At 43.9% G+C, this 15,118-nt stretch overlaps 1 protein-coding gene across 1 annotated transcript in view; it reads right to left on the reverse strand.

Annotated features, from left to right (window-relative positions):
- CDH13 (cadherin 13) overlaps nucleotides 1–15,118 on the reverse strand; it is a 1,084,595-nt gene that overhangs the window by 4,021 nt on the left and 1,065,456 nt on the right. The window contains exons 12-13 of the mRNA XM_055413053.2: nucleotides 8,315–8,548; nucleotides 4,572–4,790 (exon numbers count right to left, since the gene is read on the reverse strand). Of these exons, the coding sequence (XP_055269028.2) occupies nucleotides 4,572–4,790; nucleotides 8,315–8,548 (453 nt within the window). The remainder of the gene's footprint in view (nucleotides 1–4,571; nucleotides 4,791–8,314; nucleotides 8,549–15,118) is intronic.

Here is a 15,118-nt window from a genome sequence, read left to right on the forward strand (position 1 = left end):
GGTATCGTAATAAACTGAAATGTTTTTATTATCTTTCTCCACAAGGGAGGCAGTCTAATAACGAACACTGGCCTCCATGCTTACCCACCTTGGGACCTTTCTGAGTATCAGTGTCTTGTCTACAGAGTGAAATAAAACCACCAGGGCAATGAAGGAAATAAAGAGAAAAGCTACAGAACAGGGGTGTTTGGTTCATGCGAGTCTACTTGAATCAAAATGTTATTTGGGAGGAGGAGCAAAACCATTTTCTCTTCCCTCGTTGGATGATGTGAGCCCTGCAGTTTTACGAGCAAAGGCCTTAAAGACCAAATTGACACGCTTTTCCTGCCAAGAGCCAGGGAGTAAAGATTTTCGACTTTTCTGGCCATAGGGTCTCGGGGGCAACCACTCAGTTCTTTCTGTGGTAGTAGCAGAAAGCAGTCCGAGGCTAAGTCTGTACATGGACGGACCTTCTGTGTTCTGTGGGTCTCTGCTCACTCGCTCAGTTGTGTCCGACTCTTTGAGACCCCATGAACTGTAGCCCTCCAGGCTCCTCTGTCCGTGGCAAGAATACCAGAGTGGGTTGCCATTTCCTCCTTCAGAGGATCTTCCCAACCCAGGGATCAAACCCACATCCCTTGTGTCTCCTGCATTGGCGGGCAGATTCTTTACCGCTGATCCACCAGGGAGCATCTGTATTCTAATCAAATCTTAAAATCAGGAAGTGAGCATTCCTTGGCTCTTGAGCTGTAGTTTGCCACTCCCTGCTTTAAAGAAACATCAAACAGATTCTATCAAATCTCCACATTCATTCAAGGACCCTGGCTGGTGGGGAAGTTCTCTTGTCCTTGCACTTTATAATCTACTGATAGTTACAGTGTTATTAGGACCCATGTCCCAACTTTGCTTAATATTTTGGACCCATTTCTGTGTGCCGTCTTGCCATTGTCATGGGTCAGCCACACTGACCTTGCTCTTAGGAGAGAGTCTGAGCCGTAGGACACTCAAGGCATCTTATTCCTGCCAGTTTCTCACATGCCTACATTATTTGTTTCATTCTTTCTCTGTTAGGAAGAACATCTTGGGCTAGGTCTATAATAAAACAGGAATCATTTTATTTGGCAGGCTTCTCTAATGTTCAAACGAACATTATTAAGTAATCTTATGCCTTTGATATAGGGACAGGGTGAGGCTTGTTTTGAAGTCAGACAGGTCGGTGATGACAACTGTTCTTAACTATTTTGGGGACTGAAATGAGATGTCTTGTGCTGCAAAACATGGGAGGGTCATTTCCAGCTGCATAGGGAGATTCAGGGTTTCTTTCTGAGGATAATTATGGCCTGTCCTCAGGTGCCCTGACCTGCAGTGGGATAACCATGTGGCTCTCCATTTAGGTGAGAACAGAAAGTGCATCTGACATTTCAAACACAGAATGCATGCACCTGTCTTTTCTCAGTGGTACTACTTTGAGTATAAAATAAGCACGAGTTCTTTGGCAGTCATCAGACAATTCTGTCTTGGATTAACTGTGATCCAAGAGCTCAGACGGGAGAGATGAGAAGTGAGCTATCCTGGGGAACCTGCTAATTATTGACACCTGTAGGTCAGGGTGCTCCAAAGTTCAGTTCAGTTCAGTCGCTCGGTCGTGTCCGACTCTCCGCGACCCCATGAATCACAGCACACCAGGCCTCCCTGTCCCTCACCAACTCCCGGAGTTCACTCAAACTCATGTCCACAAGTAGGAGGAAGCAAATGCTGCCATGGCTGTTATATTCCTTTTAATCTTAACAGATTACATCTTACTAGTATTTAATGATTTGGAGTAGCAGGCATGTGTATTAATGTAAAAAATACTGTGTAAACATACAAAAATACTGGGTATGTGTGCTGGAGGCTATGGTCACCTGGGATGTTGGTTCCGGGGGTTGGATGGGCTGGGGATCTATCTATACTTCAACAATTGGAGCAGGAAGCCTCCATTAAAACACTCACTGGCTGCCTAGAGGGGCTGGTAAGTGAGCAGAGTCTTAAGAGCCTTGGTTCATGGAGAGTCAGGTTTTGGTGACATGTACCTAGATAGCATATTAAAAAGCAGAGACATTACTTTGCCAAAAAAGGTCTGTCTAGTCAAGGCTATGGTTTTTCCCGTGGTCATGTATGGATGTGAGAGTTGGACTGTGAAGAAAGCTGATCGCCGAAGAATTGATGCTTTTGAACTGTGGTGCTGGAGAAGACTCTTGAGAGTCCCTTGGACCGCAAGGAGATCCAACCAGCCCATTCTAAAGGAGATCAATCTTGTGTGTTCATTGGAAGGACTGATGCTAAAGCTGAAACTCCAATACTTTGGCCACCTCATGCGAAGAGTTGACTCACTGGAAAAGACTCTGATGCTGGGAGGGATTGGGGGCAGGAGGAGAAGGGGACGACAGAGAATGAGATGGCTGGATGGCATCACCGACTCGATGGACATGAGTTTGAGTGAACTCCAGGAGTGGGTGATGGACAGGGAGGCCTGGCGTGCTGCGATTCATGGGGTTGCAAAGAGTCGGACACGTCTGAGTGACTGAACTGAACTGAATTGTGTTTATGGGCTTCCCAGGTGTCTCAGCGGTAAAGAACCTGCCTCCAATGTGGGAGATGTGAGCTTGATCTCTGGATTGGGAGGATTCCCCCAGAGAAGGAAATGGCAACCCCCTCCAGTATTCTTTCTTGCCTGGGAAACTCCATGGACACAGGAACTTGGCAGGCTATAGTCCATGGGGTTGCAAAAGAGTTGGACACGACTTAGCAACTAAACAGCAACATCAGTTGTGGGTGATGTGTTAATGGCTACTCAGTCATCTTCTCGATCTGTGTACACACACACATGCACACATGGCATTTTTTATTTCTGTACAGTCACCCAGGAAGTACTGCCCTCTGGTCTATCCCGACTCTGCTATATGTGAATTCCGCTCAGTGTCTGTCTAGTCCTCACTTGAGAAGCTGGTGGAAAACAGATTCCAGGGATTTACTGCAGTAGAGTTGGTCAGAGCAAGACACTAAATAATCCCCATGTGTCTGTTGATAGGGAGTACACTGTGCCATATTCCTAGGATGGGAAGGGTGAACCAGAGCAGTGTGTTTGCCTGGCTCTTGAGCTAAGAACGGTTTTCATACTTTTAATAGTGCTAAAACACGTAAGACAGAACCAAAACAGCTATAAACAGGAATATGAAACAGAGCCCTGATGAGACCCCCCAGAGCCCAAAATATTTGCCACCTGGCCCTTGATGGAAAAAGCTTGCCAACCCCCTGAACTACAGCAACATAGATGGAGCTTGGAAATGTAATGAAAAGAGGGAGAACAGAGGGTTCCGGCACATCAGGCTCAACACAACATGAGTTAGACCAAGTCTGACAAACCGCACAAAGTGGAGCTAGACGGGGTGTGTGCGCGTGTGGTGTGTAGTAACAGCATAAAGCAATGTCCACACACGCTGCTTGTGACAGCTATTGTCTCTGGGGAGACAGAACAGGAAATGGGACTGGGGAGAGGGGCAGGGGCTTTCAGCTTCACCTGTACTGTTCATGTTTTATGTAAAAGGGGGGAGAGAAGGAAAGGAGGGAGGAAGAAAGAATGAGAGAGAGGAATGTATACTCCCTCCCTCTGTTTCCTTCTCTTCTTTCCTTCTCTCCCCACTCCACCCCTCACTTCCACCCACCCACCCACCCATCCATCCAGGGAGGCACTTTGCACTGTGAATTCTCCTCTCTAATTCCACTCCGAGGTCAGTGGCTCAGCAGGGAGCTCCATGTGTCTGAAGTTGGAATGAGATTTCCTGTTGACTCCACTCAACACTGTCACCAGGATACAATAATTTCTGTCTTTATTTTCTAATCATCACTTTCTTAGCCTCCTAATTCACAACACCACCATTCACCTTCTCAGAAGGTAAATACTGAGGCCCCAAAGTCTTTTGAATGGCATTAGCTATATGTTAATAATTGCTAAGGTTAAAACTGGACTAGTAAGCCCCAAATAGGAAATATTTGATACCCGTATCTATTTATTTGATGCTCACACCTCTATTACTCGGCATCATAGTTCATTTATTTAAAATAATCCTTCATTATGTCACAGTCATGACAAGCAGTCAGTGAAAAGACTGTGAATATGCAGTCACCTTTCTACAGCCTCCATGCCCTCCATGCATTCTCATGACTCTTCTTTAAAGGGTGTAGAATCTCCTTAAATCTAGCTAAAGATTACACTGCACCATGCAGAAATAGGGCCCGGGTAGACCAGTTAACCAATCTGGGCACATCTGTCTGAGCTCAAGTTCAGGGTCATCTGCAGGCACTTCCTCTCCACCTGCTCTGTTGATGGCATTGGATGCCTTTGCACGGTTCCTCTGGCGGGGGGATGTGAAGGGGCCTTTTGACATTAGTGGGAGCACCTTTACAGGTAACATTCCATTACACAGATGTAAGCTAAAAATGAATGTTTCCTCTGGGATACATATTTTGGGAAAGAAGATATGTGGAAAAACAGTGGGTTTGGGGAAGTTACGTTTTCCTACTGTGCGCACACTGCAGTTTGGTCAACTTACGAGCTAAGCTGAAGAGGGACAGGAGCAGGACTGTGGTTGCGCTGAAGTGCGGGGCCCCCGCTGCGTTGCAGTCCACTTTGGAATTCTTGCAGGAGCACACCTGTACCCTGAGGTCTGTGATGTTCGTCATGGGTGGTTTCCCCGAATCTGTCACCATGATGGGCAGGTGGTAATTTGCCTTGTTCAGATTTTGAAGGAGGCTCACCAGGGCGTGTGTATCTGTAAATACAAAAAGGGGCCTTCATAAGAGAGGGCTGGACCTCTGCAAACAGGAGTGGAATTTCAGCAACTGAACCCACAAAGTAGGCAGTGCATTGATGTAACTACAAAAGCACTCAAATACAAATCTATTAACACCAAATAAACATAGAAATTCAGCTCTTCATTTGTAGAAATCACATTTCAAGTGCCTAGCAAGCACACATGGCTGGTGGCTACCATACCAGACTGTGTTTGTTGGTGTTTGTGCCGAGTCTTGTCCGACCCCATGGACTGTAGCCCACTAGGCTTCTCTGTCCACGGAATCTTTCCAGGCAAGGATACTAGAGTGGGTTGCCATTGCTCCTCCAGGGGATCTTGCTGACACAGGGATTGAACCCGCATCTCCTGCACTGGCAGAAGGGTTCTTTACCACTGAGCCACCTGGGAAGCCCGCCATATCAGAGGATACCAGATAAAACACTTCCATCGTGGGGGAGTTCTGTGTTTCAGGGCTATTATCATCAATTTCAGGAGGACCCAATTTGGGGGAGATGACTGAGTGCCGAGAACTCCTCCCTACAAATGTATTAGACTTAAAGTATAATACATCTTCACAAAGATCACATTCAACGTCTAGAAGAAATAATGTAAAAACTCATTCTTGAATTGTCATGTTGTACATCTTAAATATATGCAATTTTTATTTGTATATAAAAATATGCAATAAAGCGGAAAAAATAAATAGTTAGCTCAGAGCATTTTTATATAAGAATCCAAATTCAGATACTCAGGATGCGCTTTTGGAACAACAATAACAAAAATCTACGCACTTTTGAGGTGGGCAGCCCCCCATCTGTTTCCACGGAGACGGTTTCTACACTCTAGTCTTTTTTAAAAAGATTATTTTAATTTTTTTGGTCATGCTGTGCAGTGTGTGGGATCCTAGTTTCCCAACCAGGATCAAACCCGTACCCCCTGCAGTGGAAGCTTGGATTCTTAATTACCAGACCACCAGGGAAGTCCCAATAGCTTAGTCTTTATCAGGCCCCAGGTTTGTGAATTCATGGCACTGATACACAACTTGGGGACTGGGTCTTTAAGCCCATGCTTGGTGGGAGCATCCACCGTTACCCAGGCCACTGGTCAGCACTCAGAACTGGCCATCTCACCTGGCACTGTCTTGGCCTTGGGCTATTTTCTTCTCAGTCATTCAGATGACAATGGATTTTTTTTTTTTTTTTTGCTGTGCTGCATGACTTGTGAGATCTTAGTTCCCTGACCAGGGATCGAACCCATGCTCCTGTATTAGAAGGCAGATTCTTAACCACTGGACCATCAGGAAAGTCCCAGCTATGTTTTTAAACTGGCTCTTTCTGGGTATAAACAATGATATATATTCAAAAAAATTTGGAGGAACAAGAAAAAGAATCTAGGAGGCATTTAAACTATTAAATAAAACCAGGAAGGAAAAGAAAAGTGTGACGACCTGAAAACAAAAAAACTGGAAATAGAACTGCCATACGTCCCAGCAATCCCACTGCTGGGCATACTCACCAAGGAAACCAAGGAATTGAAAGAGACACGTGCACCCCAATGTTCATTGCAGCACGGTTTGCAATAGCCAGGACATGGAAGCAACCTAGATGTCCATCGGCAGATGGATGGATAAGGAAGTTGTGCATATATACAATGAAATGTTACTCAGGTATAAAAAGAACATATTTGAGTCAGTTCTAATGAGGTGGGTGAAACTGGGGCCTACTATACAGAGTGAAGTAAGTCAGAAAGAGAAACACCAATACAGTATACTAACACATATATATGGAATTTAGAAAGATGGTAATGATGACCCTGTATATGAGACAGCAAAAGAGACACAGATGTAAAGAATGACTTTTGGACTCCGTGGGAGAAGGTGAGGGTGGGATGATTTGAGAGAACAGCATTGAAACATGTATATTATCATATGTGAAACAGATTGCCAGTCCAAGTTTGGTGCATGAAGCAGGGCACTCAAAGCCGGTGCTCTGGGATAACCCAGAGGGATGGGGTGGGGAGGGAGGTGGGAAGGGGGTTCAGGATGGGGGCACAAATGTACACCCGTGGCTGATTCATGTTGTTGTACGGCCGAAACCACTACAATATTGTAAAGTAATTAGCCTCCAATTAAAATAAATAAATTAATTAAACAAACAGATGAAGGATTATCCTAACCAGAAGGTGACAGCAGCAGAAATAACCGATGTGAATGATGATGCCAGTGAAATGGCAGGTTAACACAAGGAAGATTCTCTGATCTGCACGTAGAGGAGAAAGTCTTTGATGAGAAAGTTCCAGCTGGAAACTGAAGCTGGGGATGATTATTCAAATCAGCGACAGCCACAAAAACTAGCAAATAAAACACTAACCCCTCAAACAAGAGAAGGGCTGTTTTAATTAAAAATAATCAGTGTAACAGAATTCATTCTTTAAAAAGCAATAAAATAGACAAACAGGCAAATAGAATCAATAACGAGAGAAAGGCGCTAATAAAATGAGATATAAGATAAGGCCATAACAATACAGATGAGGTTTTTTAATAGAAAATTTTATGCACAATTGTATAATACATTTTCAAAACATAATGGAATGTATAATTCCCCATCCCTCTCAAAAACTCTACTTCTGAAGTAAGAAGAGGGAACCCAGCCCTGACCGGGTCAATCATAAGATAAATTCACTATTGATGGCAAAGTGTATGTAACATGTGAGTTCTGGTCTGGATTTTATTGCTAGGCAAGGTGATTGCAGGAGTGAGTTCCCACTTGCCATGGGGAGGGGAGGGCAGTGAGGGATTCATAATTCAATACATTTGATATTTCAGTCTTAACATGACAGATGATAAATGTTGGGACAAGTTTTAAATTCTGCCTGTCCACGAGCAAGCATTGGTGGAATGGGGCATTGCTTGCAAGTTTCATAAATGAGGGACAGGACAGATGGGAGAAGATATCAAAGTCGAAAGTCAAAGCCAAGGTCATTTTAAAGACAAAGTCTTTACAGTTCTGAGATCTGCAGCATAAAACGGAAGGTGGAGGATTAGAGGCTTTCTGAAGATTCCTACACTGGTGCTTCTCTTAGGAAGGCAAGCATAGCCCAGAAATCTCTGCAGTGCTGGTGAAATTCAAGGTAAACACAGTGATCTGAGTGAGGAGAGGCACCTGAGCCAAGATCCTCAGCTTTTGAAGGCTGAAACCTGGGTGGGTGCAGAGGGTGAAGTACGGGGTGCATAGCTCATAGGGTACAGCAGAGAAAAGATGAGACAGAAAGCAGAAATCTGTCAGGTTTGCATTTCTAAGAAACTGACACTCAATATTTTTACAAATTGTGTACAGGTGCTGGTAGGAAAGTTGTCAGCGTTTGTAATGTGTGAATAACTTGAAACAAACCACGTGAGAATACGCGAGAGCTCAGGAAAGGAGGAACAGGCTGGAACAGAAACCAAGCCAGGGAAACGAGGCTTCAAAGCTGAAGAATAACAACGGAACGTTAAGAGGACTTACTGTTGATCTTGGAGATCTTCCAGACTTTATCAGGAACAGTTTGTTTATGGATTTCAAATTTGAAAGGATCTGTGTTTGGGTGAAGATCCTTATCTGTTGCTCCCAAAATGACTACGCTGAGGTTTTTGGCATCATCACAGACCTCTGCTACCGTGGGGTAAATGAAGGGTGCATTGTCATTCACGTCTTCCAGAGTTATCAGCAGAGTCCCAGTGCCGGTTGCGGGCGGGTTGCCTACAGAAAGGGGAGATGTTAGCACACAACCCATACAACATAGGGGTCATCGTCCACAGTACCTCTTCCCAAAGTGCTGGACACCTTTACTGCTGTCATTAGATTTCAAACAGGACCAAAAGGGACGGCTTCCATCTGTGTATCAAGTTTAGTGGTACAAAAGGCCTTGTAGTATTACACTCTCTAGGTCTATTCCTGTTGCTGCAAGTGGCGTTATTTCATTCTTTTTATGGCTGAGTAATATTCCACTGCCTACACACCACATCGGCTTTATCCATTCACCTGTCCACGGACATCTGGGTTTCCACGTCCTGGATATTGTGAATAGTGCTGCTGTGAACACAGGCTGCATCTATCTTTTTGAATTATAGTTCTCTCCAGGTATATGCCTAGGAGTGGGATTGCACTTAGAAATAATCATACTAAGTGAAGTAATCCAGACAGATTACTTCACTTAGTTCACAGATTACTGAAGTAAAGACAGATATCATATGATATTGCTTACATGTGGAATCTTAAAAAAAAAAAACACCAAAATACAAAAAACCTTTTATCATATGTAAGGCTTCTGACTGACGTTCTTCAGACTTCGCCATTAGAGTGCTAAGATTTAAACACACATGTCATACCAGCACATTGAAAGTCACTCAAAGAATGGAAATGATAATTAGAACTTATCCTTGCTTACCATAATGAAACCTTTAATCTAAATAGCCAAGTATTTGCATGTTGGCAGTGGGAAGCCAACGTGAGTTTTTCAGAAAGGTGGTGGAACCATATGATCTGACTTATTTGTGGAAATACACAGTGGTATTGACAGGAGATGCTGGGCACTGGAGGCAGGGAGCCCAGCAATAGATTGCATCACGAAGGGCAGTATGAACAGCAAATACATGTCTCGTCTTATTGAGGCCCTCAGGTGAGGCTGCCAGAAGAAAAGCGGAAGGTAGTGGGGTGCAGAAAGGCAACAGCCTCAGCTCTGACTGTGCTAAGAGCCTGTCAAGTTCAGTGCGCCTGCAAGAAAGTGCCCAGAGCTTGGGAGACATGCCAGGGCTGAGTTAGCCAATGGGAACTGTTGATGTAGACGCTTTTGAAACCTTTCTAGTGAATTAGGTTACCTGAGGTGAAAGTGCAGAAGTACAGAGGGGTGGGCACCTCAAGAAACCCCAAAGAGCAGGTTAAAAGTTTAAAAAGCCAGGTGATAGTTTCTGGAAGACATGGGGGAGATGAACTGGAGGAGGAGGCAATGATCAAGAATTAAATTGTTATGATGCCCCAAAAGATAAGGAGTCAAGAGAAGCAATGGGGTTTCCCAAGAAGAATGTTACTGGTGACTTTCTAGGGAGTGATTGCATTAGTGGGAAGAAGCCAGATTGAAGGAAGCTGATCAGTGATTCACAAAGCATGAGAACAAACACTCTAAAGTTTTTTTTTTTTTAATTTTTAGTGGAGAATAGTTCATTTACAATATTGTGTTAATTTCTGCTTTATGGCAAAATGATTCAGTTATACATATATATGGTTTCCCTGGTGGTTCAGACAGTAAAGAATCTGCCTGCAATGCAGCAGACCCAGGTTTGATTCTTGGTCGGAGAAGGGAATGGCAACCCACTCCAGTATTCTTGCCTGGAACCTGTCGGGTTACAGTCTATGGGGTTGCAAAAGAGTCAGACATGATTGAGTGACTGACTGCTACATATATACACATTCTTTTTCATATTCTTTCCCATTATGGTTTATCACAAGATATGTTGAATATAGTTCCCTGTGCCATTGTTGGACCTTGTTGTTGATCCATCTTATTTATAATAGCTTGCATCTGCTAACCCCAAACTCCCAATGCATCCCTTCCCCACCCCGTCTCCTCCTTGGCAACCACAAGTCTGTTCTGTATGCCTGTGTGTCTAGAGAACGGATACTCTTTAGTGGGGCTGGTGGAAATTTAAACAGAGCAACACCCAAAGATAGTTCCAGAATAAACATTCAAGTAAGTGTCTGCTAAAATAGGAGCACAACTGTAATTAATCATCAGAAGGATAGCTATTTCTAATGGAGGCAGACCATCAACTTTTGTTAGCGCAAGAACTCAAAGGAGATGCATAATTACTTTGAAGTTGGTTCTTCACTGTCAGCTTTAGTCATTTGGCTGAATTTCTTTATTGAAAAATTATTTTTCTCTTTTTATGGAACTAATTGAATATCTCAGAGGAATCCATTATATTTTTTTCACTCTGAATATAGTATGGAGTCATTTGGTAGAATGGATGAGAAGGCATTATGAGTATTTGAAATATGGTCATAAGAATTGGCCTTTCGTGAACTTAATTATACTACTGTCTTCAATTTCCCCTGTGTTATTCTCAGGCCAGGCTGGTGATGTCTTTTTCTGAAGTCAAGCAAAATGAGCTTGTTTTTCTTTTGTTGAGAAGGTAAAGAGTGGATTCTCAAAATCCTCAGGGAAAGCCTCTCCCAGTTTATATGTATGGGATGGAGGAAAATCACCACCCCAAACTAAAATGTAATTTAAAATGTAAAGATTCTTCATGAGCCCTTCAGCTCCAGCAGTTGTGCGGGTCCAGGAAATGCCAAACTTCCAGATATTCTCTGGCACGCAACAAAAATCCCTCACCCCTCTTCTCTCCTTTCCATCCACAAGCCAGAGCTGTCAAGGGCCCACTCTAGCACGGCTGGGACTGACCCCTCCTCTGTTCCAACAGGGAAAAGCCTCAGTGTGAGCGAAATCCTGGGATGTGGAGCTAGACCTGCACTTGCTCTTCCTGGGTGCTCCTTAGAGGAGAACCGTGACTGTAAGCGCTTTTGTCTTTATAATGTCAGGAGACGCAATGGTCCCCAGACGAACCACTCCTGTCAGGGGGTCTTAAATAGAATGGGAGGTGGGTTCCCCTTTGGGGATCTGATGAAGGTCATGGTCCTGCCTTAGGAAACGCACTCCGGTTCACACCAGTGTCGGCAGTCACCGGGAGAACTGGAAGTGCGGCCTGGGCTCCGTGCAAGGTTGGAGCTTCCTATGTGCGACACCTTGGTTTTAGTTGTTGTGAGGCTGAGGCTGAGCACTGGCTCAGATGAATTCCATGTCTCAGGCCTCCTTCTCTAGAATGAGGGTTAATCTTAGCTTTCTATGTCCAAGTTTGCACTCTGTAGATTGATTCTTATAGGCTCTCATTTCAACTACAATAGCAAACTAAACTTCCATCATTTGGGGTTATTATTAGTATTGTTTTTGTGTCTTTTTCTTATGAGCTACTTTTATTGTGGTAAAATATGCATAATCTTTACCATTTTTAAGCGTACAGTTCCGTGGCATGAAGTACATTCCTACTGTGCAGCCATCACCGCTGTCCATCTTGAGAATTTCTTTCATCTTGCCCACCTGAAACTCTTTCCCCACTAAAAGACATCTCTCCCTCTCTTCCTCCCCACAGCCTTCAAATCTCGGTGGGTCATTCATTTTGCTTCAAGCTTTTGTGCTGCCGAACAGTGCCTTGACATGGGAATAATGGTCACCATTTTCTTTCCTGGACCTGAATAACCTAATCTGTTTTATCAACAGGACTGTGCCTTCAAGACCACAGAGATGCTCTGACCTCAGGAAGTTGTGCCCTGGACCACTGCTTGCACCCATTTCTGGCTTTGTCATTTCCACTCGGCGCTGACAGCTTATAATACTTCACAAATTGATCAGTTTAGGACCAGACTGATCCTGCGGCTTGATTTTGAAACAAGACAATTTAACTTGTATTTATTCACTTTGGTGGTGATAATCTCCTCGAGAGATGGTTGAGTTGGTATCCTGTGCTCAGTGCCAGCTGTCCTGGCCAAACCCTCAGTCTGGTTGGTTCAGTATCGAGGCTTGGACTTTTGTGTTCCAGGTGTAGTTGGGGCAGAGCTGTACATTTTCTAAAAGTCCAAGCAAACCAGAGAGGTTGCTATTTGAGCACATGGGGCTCTACCCTCCAGTCTTCCCTCATTTTTCCAGAAGAGGAAACTGGGACTCAGAAGATAAAGTAACTTGTCCACGGCACTGTGACCATTGGTGGTGTGTCACCCGTCCGAGGACTGTGGCCCATGAGACACAGTGTTCCCATGCTGTGCGTGTTGTGGAAACTCCAGAAGTGAGTGGAATGACCGGTGGTCGCAGCACAACCCACTGGCCGTGCCAGACTGTGGAGCTCAAAGTTTAGGTGTTCTGGAGCTGTGGTTGGCATCAAGAATTGGTAGAAGGGGTGAAAAACAATCTATGTGTTTTGTTACTTAAGTCACCAACAATATACTGCTTTCTGTTGAAGGTGGGCGGAGCTAAGGTCTGTACCCAAGAGCACCTGGGTCTCCTGGCACTGGGTGGGTGTAATGAGAAGTGGGGCCAGGTTAGGGTTATGGGGATATCATTTTATTCAGAACCCTGATCACGTAGGATTTTCACTTGGCCAAAAAAAAAAAAAAAACCACTGAGATTTTATGATAGGTTCCATTATTCAAAGGATACACATATATATATCTATCTTGTCAGTAACAGACAAAAACAGTGTGACACTAATTAAAAGATATATATGATTAGGAAAAAGATTAGGAAGAAATATACCCAAACCTAAATAGTGATTATCTCTCCATGTAATTAACATTAAAGTAATACTTTTCTCTTTTCAATCTCCTTTATAATAACCATGATTACTGTGATAATCAGAAATAGAAATGTAAATTCAAAAGTTATACAGGGATTAAAATATTTTTTCCAATTCTACTTTCTTTTCTCTATTTGTTTTTTACAAAGAATTGATATTTAGTAAATTTGCACAGTTCTGCAACTACCACACTATATAATTTTATTTATTTATTAAAGTTGTTTTTTTTGATATGCTCCATTTTAAAAGGGTTTCCCAGGTGATAAAGAATCCACCTGCCAATGCAGGAGATGTGGGTTCTATCCCTGTGTTAGGAAGATCCCCTGGAGAAGGAAATGGCAACCCACTCCAGTATCATTGCCTGGGAAATCCCGTGGACAGAGGAGCCTGGTGGGCTACATACAGTCCATGGGGTCGCAAAAGAGTCAGATATGGCCCAGCAATTAAATAACACACAACTTTAAAAAAAGTATTTTTGAATTTGTTATAATATTGCTTCTGGTTTATGTTTTGGTTTTTTGGCTGAGAGGCACAGGGGGTCTTAGCTCCCTAATCAGGAACTGAACCTGCAGCCTCTTCAAGTGAAGGCGAAGTTTTATCCACTGGACCACCAGAAAAGTCCCCAAATGATATCTCTGAGGCTCATCCATGTTATACCAAGAATCAGTACTTCATTCCTTTCTATAGCTGAATAATACTCCATTCTGTTGATCGACCATGTTTTCACTAGCTAATGGACATCTGGGTTGTTTCTGCTTTTAGTCGGTTATGAACAGTGCTGCTATGAACAACTGCCTTTGAGAGACCAGATTTACACGCACTACAATATCCCTAGACTGGTAAGATCAGACCCCAGAGGATCTCCTCAAGAGAGTGCCCATAGAAGAATAGGCTCCCTGGTCTTGCCACAGTTGGCTGGGCTGGCTTCACATGCAAAGAAGGTTGAATCTCAGCCAGAACATCTGGAAGCGAGCCCTGAGAAGTGCAGGAAGGCAGTAGACTTTTCTAGTCTCTGGGCTGGAGGTGTGCAGCACGTGTCCTACAGTGGGAATCACGCATCCAGGTGGTTCTGCATGGGGAATAATGTGCAGAGTGAGGCTGCCTGCAATGAGAATAATATGCAGGAAGATAAAGTTGAGAGGAGGGAAAGGCAGGAAGCTCGTTTCTGAGCTCCCCAGACTGAGCGTCAGGACTATTCTCTGTCATGTCCTATTAGAACCTGGTAGATTAAAAAATTATTTATTTATTATTATTATTATCTGTGGTGAAGGAAATGCAGTGTTTATCAGAAAGTGCTACACAAGGAGAATGGGTAGCTCATGCTAAAAAAAGCCTGAATTCTGTGGGTTGAGTTTTGAATTAATTCAGGTTGATTTGAAAATTGCTCTTTCCATACTTAACAATCATATATGTTTGTATTTCCATAGGTTTCCCTCTATTCTGAGAACAGTGTCTTCCCTTCCCCCACCTGGAGGAGAAACAAGTGTGTATGTGGGATGGAGTATCTGTGGAACTCAGAGCAGGGAGTCCACTCCAGGAACCAGAAGGGAGACCTGAGCTGGGCATCTCAAGGAAGCTTGAGGCCCAAATTCTGGGAGGAAAATCGGGAGGATGGGCCAATTCATGGGCAACCACAGTTCACATGTGGCCCCTAAGTGAAGGCTGGGCGCCCTTGCTGGATTCTGATGTGTGTTTGTTAGGGCAAGGTGATTGGGTGGGGCAACCTACTCCCCATCCCTACCCCAGTTCCCTCTGCATGTCTGGGCATGTGCTGAACCTTTGCTAAGTAGCTGTGAGCAAAGAAATGCCAGGTCTTTTATTTTTTTAATTTCACGTGAGCAGGGCTCTAAGCTACATTTACCTGTGCTCACAGGTGGGAGTGAACCAGGACACCTCTCTGAAGGGTCATCCTTCATATTACTCAGTTCGT

Source organism: Moschus berezovskii, chromosome 22 (assembly GCF_049115385.1).
Source record: "Moschus berezovskii isolate FMDL1 chromosome 22, NW_MosBer_1.0, whole genome shotgun sequence".
In the NCBI taxonomy this organism is placed as follows: Eukaryota; Metazoa; Chordata; class Mammalia; order Artiodactyla; family Moschidae; genus Moschus; species Moschus berezovskii.